Source organism: Phalacrocorax aristotelis, chromosome 8, assembly GCF_949628215.1.
Source record: "Phalacrocorax aristotelis chromosome 8, bGulAri2.1, whole genome shotgun sequence".
Classification (NCBI taxonomy): Eukaryota; Metazoa; Chordata; class Aves; order Suliformes; family Phalacrocoracidae; genus Phalacrocorax; species Phalacrocorax aristotelis.
In genome coordinates, this window is record NC_134283.1 from 46,323,333 (window position 1) to 46,332,158 (window position 8,826).

Genomic DNA, 8,826 nt, shown 5'->3' on the forward strand with positions numbered 1-8,826 from the left:
TCTCCGCACGCCGGAGGATGACAGCGAAGCCTTCCTCCCCGCGAGGAGACGCAGGAGGACACGGCGGGCAGCCAGAGCCGGGAAGCCCTCCCGGGCCAGCCTCGGCGGCGAGCGGCGGCCGGACCCCCGCCCTCCCGCGCCCCGGGCACCGGAGCCGCCTCCCGCCACGGCCCCGCCGGGCAGCACCGCCCCAAGTGCCAGCGCCGGGGGTCCGGGACCGTCCCCGCCGCCCCCGCCCCGCGCCCCGCCGGGCCCTACCGTCTCGTCCGCGGGGGCCGGGTCCCCGGGCCGCTCCTCGTCGGAGGCGGCGCGGAGCTCGCCGGTGTCCGAGTCGGGGCCGGGGCCGGGGCCGGGGCCGGGGCCGGGCTCGGCGCCGGGGCCGAGGCGGGCGGGCGTTGGGGCGCGGCGCTGCCCGACCCGCAGCGCTCCGAAGTCCAGGGTCTTGCTCTCGAAGGCGCCCTCGACGCTGCAGAAGAGCCCGCCGCGCTTCTGCCGGGGCACCGCCGCCGCGCCCGGCCGCGCCAGGTACACCGGCAGCTCCTCGCCGCCGCGCCGCCCGCCCGCCGCCATGCCCGCCGCGCCGCCGGACCGGACCGGACCGGACGGGACGGGACCGGGCGGGACGGGACGGCTCCGCGGGCGCGGGCGGTCCCGCGGGGGGCGGGGCCGGCGGGGCGGGGCCGGGGACCGGGCGGGGCGGGCCCGCTCACCGGCGGCGCCTGCGGGAGCGGCGCGGGGCCGGGGTGTGGGGCGGCGGCGGGCGCTCCGCGGCAGCACGGCCGCCCGCCGTCAGCTGCCGGCGCGGGGAGAGCGCTCCCGCTGCTGCTCCTCCCGTGCCCGCCACCGGCCCGGCGGAGCCCGGGCCCGGCGCGCCCGCCGGTGGCGGCGGAAGAACGCGCGTTGCGCGGCGGAGCCGGCCGGGAACAGCCACGGGCACGGCGGGTCCCCGGCGACGGGCGGGCCCCGAACAGCCGCCTGCCCGCCCGGCCCCGAGTCCGGCTGCTCCCGCGCCCCCGGGGCGGGGCAGGGCGGGGGGCTGGTGCGGTGCCCCGGTGCCGCCAGGTGCGTTCCCTGGACGCCCGTGCAGCCTCCCGGGGAGCGGGGACCCGGCGGTGGCTTTGCGGTGGCTTTGCGGTGGCGTGCGCCGCTGCTTGCGGTCAGCGCGTGGGCTGCGCGTAAACGCACCGGCGGCCCGCTTGGCACGCTCGGGAGTTTTTCTTCTCGCAGGTAACTGGGTGCTGCCTGCAAACGGGCGCTCGCTCACAGGGCCGAGGCCGCACGTCATTCCGCCTGGGCCACAGTCCCTGCGTAGGCGCTCTGGTCAGGCATGCCTTACGCCTACGCGCAAGCAATGTCAGCTGCACCAAGGCGTAACTGTTCACACACGTGTGCACGCGTGTTCCTGTCATACACACACCACCAGACACAACTGCACGAGGAAGGTCCGTGTATTGGCTACTGCGAAGTGTTGCTTTGAGAGCTCCGTTGCAGCTTCATTTCAAAAGTATAGGAGGCCTGAAGGACAGAGTGACAGCCAAGACCGAGTCTTAAATATGCTAATGGCTGTGTAACTGAGTAGCAGCCTGTGAAATCTATCACGCAGCACCGAAACTGGAGTTCTGACTTAAAATTCTTTTTCCAAGTGCTCATTTCTTTATATAGAGCAAGCGTACATAGTACCTGGGCTCGGCATCCTGTAATTTCTCACACCATGTATTTGTGTTACGAGATGTTGCCAGTTACGCTTTTTCCAACCTCTTTTTGTGAAAACAAAGCAATGCCATTGTCTCTGCCGGTCCTCCGAGGACTGGCGGTTCTCACTTACGGAAAAATTCACATGGAGCCTGACCCATCATGGAGAACAATGACCCTGTGATTATGCCTGGAGAGGGAGTCTGTGGGCACTGGCTGACAGAGGCTTGAAGTTTTGAGGGAGGAAACAGTTTGGGATTGTTTCCTTCCTTTTGCACTCTGGGAAGCAGTCTGCTTTTGTAACTGGACTTGTCATTAATTCTGTCCCTTTTTTCTCCACCTAAGTGGAACCACCTACAGAACCTTGAATTTTGACTAAGTATTCAGGTCGGAAGGGTTAGGAGGAGAGAGGATGCACTAAACATAAACAGAGTGTTTCAGCAAACTTGGATGAGTTACTTTAACAGCATTGTGTTACACAGCAGAGTAAAACGCTGGTCAGTGTCTACCCCTTCTCTAATGCAACACCAGAGAGGGTTAAATCTGGTTGCTTTTGTGAACTTCAATACACACCTGCCGAGGTTTTGTGGCTTCATGGAACTTACCACCACGGGCTTCATGGCTGCGCCAGAGCCCGCTGCTCACCCAACCAGGGACGTGCTGGGAGAAGAGCCCTGTGCCGCTGCCCATGTGATGCTCACTGTCATGTTTCAGGTGCAGGGGCAGCAGCTGTGCTGGCAGCTAAGGAAGGAAGTATCCCTTCAAATAGCCAAAATTAGTTTGTTTTATAGTTTCTTGTACCGGTCTGCTGGCAATTGCTCTGCCACTGTAGCTGGATGCTTGGCAGCAAGACCGCCAGAACTGTCCAAATAGATGCACACACAGTGGCTGCCCACTGGGTCTTTACCTTCCTGAGGGTCTGCCTTACCATGAATGAATTTACCTTTCTCCCACTGCAAGTTGGATCCACTGAGTAGAGGATGAAAACCATCTCAGCCAGCTTCTGCCCCTAGCAAGGGGGAAAATTTACACACCATCTGATTTCAGACCCGGTGGCCAGAATACTTGAGGCAGGGAGCAGAGCCCCCACTTCTAGGTGCCAAGTCATAGCACTTGAGGAAGCGAGCCTTTCTAGGGATGGAAAGCATGCTCCTGAGCCACAGTTGCCCCATGGCTTTGTGCACTGACCACAGTGAAGTTAGAGTGAACCCCTTGTTTTATTTGGGCCCTCTCCATATGGTTGTGTAGCTTTATGGGGAATTAAAATTCCTTGGAATGGGGCCTGGCCTTTGTCTGGTTCTGCAAATGTGCAAAAGTTTCAGCATTGTACTTTAATAGCAATATTTATTCAAATCCTGATTCTAATGTTTATCTTTCCTAGTGCCTTGCTGCACAAATGGTTGCACTGAAATTATCTGCACCAGTAAAGGAGTACAGGGGCTCTTCTAAGAAGCGAAGGCTTTAAAATCTGACCTTTAATGGAAATTATTCACTGTATAAAAAGACAGTTCTTGGGTTTACTTCTCAAATTGCCATTTGCCTTTAAGATTCTTTTTGTTAGGTGGCATAAGGCCTCTAGTTCAAGAAAACAATGAAAACTGAAGTTCGGGTTCAGTGTGTGTTCACTGCCATAGCCTTGCTTTTGAGCCCAGCAGAATGCATTATTTATATTTCTGTATATGTATGTCTCAGATGAGATTTGGAGCTTTTAATTATACAATGACAAAATGTCTGTCCCCTGTAATTAGGCACGTTTTCTTTTCTTTAAATCACATGTTTATAAGCTAGTTGACAAAACTGCTTTTCAGGCAAACAGTCATGAGTGGTGCGTCTTCAAATCCTGCTGGCAAACCAGATCTCCTCTCACTTGTCTGTGCGAAGTAGATGAGAGATACAGATCAGGGAGGGGAGCCCATGGAGGCTGCCTTCTCAGCCTGATCCGAAGGCGGATGGAGATGGCAGGCATTTGAATCCATGTACTTGTGTGCTGCCGCAGACCCAACAGGTCAGCCCTGCAGAGCGTTTCCTCAGCTCGAGGACTGCGTTCGTGTCTTGACCCCAGAACAAGAGTGCTCCAGGACTCGTGGTTCAGGAGTCTGAGCTGAGCCTGACAGATGGCCACCGCTGGTCGTATCTTGAAAGAAAATAAATAGGCTAGTATTCTGATTTAGGGAAGAGCATTTATTTTATAGGAAATTGCATTTTGTAGTGGCAAGCTTCTAATTTACGTCTGACTAGACTGTGTCTTTCTAGTTGAGTAAGAACTGCTTTTATTAAGCAGCACTCAGAAATGGAAATCAGTCATGTTACAAGGTGAACCGCACTGGTTATGAATGGGGGGAGTGATGCAGCCTTCTTAGAAATGGTCTTTAGGCAAATCCCTTTCTGCGAAAGGATTAGTTAATAAGATGGGACATAATCACCCTGTCTGGGGTGGGCATTTTCTTATTCTGTGCACTCAGCCCCTGCGTTGGTTTCCTTTGTTCTCGTCATCTGCTGCCAGCACCAGCTGGGTTTCCTGTTAGTGTCTACGCAGGGGAATCGCGGGCTCCAAATAATGACCACCCAATCTGCTGAGTAACCAGTGAGAGGCACAACATGCAGAATAACTTTCACAAGCACTTCCTCTGTGAGGCTGCCCACTTACTAAGTGTTTTCTTTTAAATGTTTGAAGGGGAGTTTAAATTGCCAGCCGAATCATTCAAACAGTGAAGGTACTGACAGATACGTCATAGTAGGTCATCTTGCCTACCGCTGCCAGGGCACCGTTGTTCTCTGCTGGGTATTTTCTGACGATTTTGCTAATTCATTTTCTGTTTGTCAGGCCAGCAGGCAGTTTCTTAACTGGTAAAACTCTGCATCCTCTGTTGGCAGACTTCTGTGCTGGTTCCCTGTTCCCAGATGCTCTACACAACATCATTCTGTCTATAATAAAAACAGAAAAGGATTAAAAAAAAGTGAACCGTACCCCAGATTGTGGCTTCTTGTTCACATAATGTTGCCTGTGCCACTGGAAGTTGCTCACTATGCCAGAAACGTAAGATCTTGTTGTGTTTCCTTTGTCTCACTAACAAGGTGAAATCCACTGGCCCTCATTTTTGTTTTAGACTGCTAGTGAAGCAGAATCACAGTGCTAAATACTGTGACTTGATTTTATCAAGTAACGGATAATTTCAGGATCAATGGTAAATACCTGGAGTTCTTTAGTCAGGTGATTTTCATGGGCATCTATCAGTTAACAGAAACCAAACGCCCTGTTTCAAAGCATGAGCTAGTAACCTACCAACAAGAAGCACCTCCCTCTGCGTACAGCACAGTAGTGACTTAAATGGTGGAGGCACGTGTGTTTGTGAGGCGCCGGAGGCCCCCGGGGTGGCGGCAGAAGGACGCGGGGCAGCAGACGCGTCAGGGGCAGTGTGGGTCTGCGGGCGCACGGCGCTCACGTGCTCCCACTGCCGTAGGAGTTCCTTCCCCTCCGTGGTCAGGTGGGCAGCAGCCACATCCTCACCTCTACTTCCATTTTGGTAAACTAAACGTCCCTCTTTATTAACACTGAAGTTTTTGTCATCCACAATCTGCGTTAGAAATGACCTGGTGTTCTCTCCCAGGTGACGAGTGAGGACATGAGACACAATGTCACTGATGGTGTAGGGGTGTTTTCCCATGGCCGTGATGCCCCCCCAGCACCCAGGCAGCCCCACGGGGGACACAGCTCACCAGTGGGGCCCGCGGGGTTGGGTCAGCACCACTTCACAACCAAACTCCACCTCCGCAGTTTCTACAAAGTCCTCGCAAGTGCCGCAGCACTTGCACAGACATCTCTGCCCCGCTGAGAAGAGGCTCTCGGCTGCGCAGGCGTCACACCGCTGTTGGTCTGTTCCTCGGGCAGCTGAGCACAGCCAAGGCCCAGGGTGCTCACAGTGGCCAGCCTGACTTTGCAGGAATCAGCTGACTTCCAGTGCTTTCTGGCAATGCGTGTCAGCTCATCTTCACCCCAGAGAAACACAAGGCTTTGCAGGAACAAGGGCCTGCCAGAAATTCTCAGTATTTAGTGTGAAGCTTTTTATTCTTGCATCTTTTTCTGGAGTTACTCAGCCTCTTTAAAGAAAGTTGAGGGAGTGGGTGGGAAGCGTCTCGGGCTCCATAGCTGTGACCACAATGCTCGTTAAACTCGGAGAATGTCATGTTATTTGAAGGAAATAGGCTGTTGACATTAGGTGAGATTTGGCCCCCTCCTTCACCAACGCTTACAAGCTTAAGCAAAGGAGAGCCATGTCCTGAGTGAGGACATTTCCTTCCTTGATGTCAAATCAATACAAAATGGTTTTACACTGGTTTTCCTGTGGGCCTGATCCACTGCCTCAGCGGATCTTTAATTGTGCATGAAAGGGACGTAATGACAGCATAACTTGGTTAGCGTGATAAATGCACGTCTGGTTTCATAGCTCATTTGCTTCTAAGGTCTCTGTAGAGACCTCTTCAGCTGGAGGAGCACTGAGAAGCAGCAGGGCAGTGGCAGGTTAACACGGATTTCTTCATCCCCACCTGCTTCCTACAGGGTTTGATAAAACTGCATCCCCTTATTACGTGCACAATAAGTAGCAATGATGAAATTAGTTGGAGTTATCTTGTTTCATGCAAACTTAGAGCTGCCTTCTCTTACTCTGCAGTCCTGATTTACTAGGGTGTCCTGTTTAGGAGACTGCCAGATAAACAGGATTGTTTTGCTGATTCATTCTTGCAGCAATGTCAGGACAGCCTCCAGCACTGCATTTCATGTGTCTCAGGGAAAACCAGGCTAAGGACAAACATAAAAGAGTGAAAGAGACAAACTTGACAAGAAAATCTGCTTGTCCCACTTACAGTTAGAAGCAGAGGTCAGAGATGGGTGGGTTCTTTCATTCCCCAAGAAATGGCACGTTCATGAAGGGCAGGAGACTGATGAGCCAGCTATCTCCATCGACAAGGGAAGGCCAGTGGCTGATGCTTCCATCACTATGCTCCAGTTTCTAAACTTTCAGACATAGTCGGTTAGAAGGTCAGAATAGATCTTTTTGATCCTCCAGGCTGCTCTGCACATCAAGGAGTTCTCCATCTCAACTCTGTGTATCTGATCTTGATTTACACTTTTAGAGCTGGGGAGTATTTGACAGGCAAGGGCCTAAAACAGAATCCCGCCTTTGCTGTTAAAAATGGGTGTCCCATAGCTTCTCTAAATGTGCTCAACTTCAGGTTACAGCAACAGACCAATAGACCTCTCATACACATCCATCCTTGAGCTTCAGGGGCCTCCTGTATCAAGTATCTGCACACCCATATTGGCACTTGCAGACTGTGATCGAGTTCTGCTTAACCTTTTCTTTGTCATGATGATTGTATTGTCCTTGAGAATAAACTACAAGGCATGTTTTCCAGTCCTTTTGCTATGATTGTGGCTGAAGGGGTGGCAGTCTTGTGTGAAAACACGGGAAGCTAGAACTGAAGGCAGCGTGGCAATAGTATAGCAATGTTAACTACATCCATATGTATTCCTGTTTTATATGCCTGCTTACACACCCAGGGACTAGCATTAGTTGTCTCTGCCACAAAGTCATGCCGGGAGCTGATGTTCAGCCAATGTAAAATCACTGTTTTCCAGAACTGAGTTTCCAGTGCTGATAGATATGTCTTTTTTCCTAGACGTACAGTTCATGTGTGACCCTGTGAACGTGCCATTTTGTGTGACTGGGCCCAGCTTTCCATGGTATAGCTGAGGTGCTGCCCTACCCGCCTGGATGTGCTATTCTGGATGAGAGGAGTTAACGGATCAGACTAGAAGGACATACCTCGTGTTGTCATAAACTAGAAAAGATGGGAACAGGATGGTTGTCCAACATGGAAACGCTGTTCTGTTGGGGGAAACAACCCTTTACATCAGGTGCTGGGGAAAGGTTTCACCACAGGCACAGACCTCATCTGACAGACTGCTGTACAGCAGGGTGGTCTCTTCTGTGAAATCCTTTACCAAAGTCAAACCACTGCAGAGTTAGAAAGAAAAAAACATTTGACTGTCAAAAGCCTGTTCAGTATTTCATGTCAAGGCCACAAGGAAAGTGGATTCATAGTGTGTTAATTTCTATTACAAAATGCTGTTGTATTGTTGGAGGGTATAGCTTTCAACAACACATGCAGACTGACTTGTGCGCTGTCAGAGTCTGCCATGCTAACAGAGATCACTACTGATGAGCAGTTGGAAGTTATAATCTTCTGTGCTGGGTTATTCCAATAATATTTCTGAAATGGAGTAATGCTCTTTGTTCCCAGATTTGTTTAGTGCTGAGCAAAATCTATGGGAAATTCCAACATTTCAACATGTGTTTTTTTTTTCCTCCTGAAATGAGCTGAAGGTCAAAATGTTAACAAATAATAATTGTGGAATAGGAGTTCTGAAAACTTCCCTGTGGGAAGATTTCTCTCTCCTTGCCCTCTAAGGAAGGACTATTACCTCTTCCTCAATGCCCAAGGACTCTCGTGGTGCTGCAGGCATCACATTCAGATGCAAACTGAGTCACTCAGTCGTGAAGCTGTTGGAGACAAAAGGTGCTGGAGATAAAGCTCTCACAAGGCAAGAGAAATAACGTTTTTAAGAGGTTCAGAAGTACAGATTTGGCATCAGTACAAACACCCAAATATTCCAGCCTTGCTGGAGTCCACATAGCTAGCTGGACCCTCTCAAACTAATGAGGAGGAACACCTGGTGACCCAGGAGGTTCTGCGCATGGCGTCGGCTCCAGCCACCTTGCCTGAAGATGGAGGTAGTTCAAGACGAGCCCAGAGATGCAATTACAGACTTCCAGGAACTACCAAATAAACCTGTAGGCATCTTCTGTAGGTTGCAGGTCAGTGGGCATTTTCAGCATCAGTTTGAGGAAGGGTGAGACTGTAGCCACTGGAAGAGCTGTCTGGCTTGGTGTGGAGTGGACTGTTAGGGACCGGATGAGATGGATTTATGTAAGAAAACACCCATTCTGGATCAGTTTGAAGCCCAAAATATTCTGCCAGACTTGTGCCAGGGTCACTTCAAGAGCAGTCAGCCCAGTTCCTTTGAGTTCATGTTCTGCCTCCCTGCCCACCTCTCCTCCTCTCGCAGTCAGT

At 51.9% G+C, this 8,826-nt stretch overlaps 1 protein-coding gene across 1 annotated transcript in view; it reads right to left on the reverse strand.

Moving 5' to 3' along the window:
* DPYSL3 (dihydropyrimidinase like 3) overlaps positions 1 to 671 on the reverse strand; it is a 41,575-nt gene extending 40,904 nt beyond the window's left edge. The window contains exon 1 of the mRNA XM_075103050.1: positions 259 to 671. Within this exon, the coding sequence (XP_074959151.1) occupies positions 259 to 570 (312 nt within the window). The 5' untranslated portion in view covers positions 571 to 671. The remainder of the gene's footprint in view (positions 1 to 258) is intronic.
* Between the last annotated feature and the right edge of the window lie 8,155 nt (positions 672 to 8,826).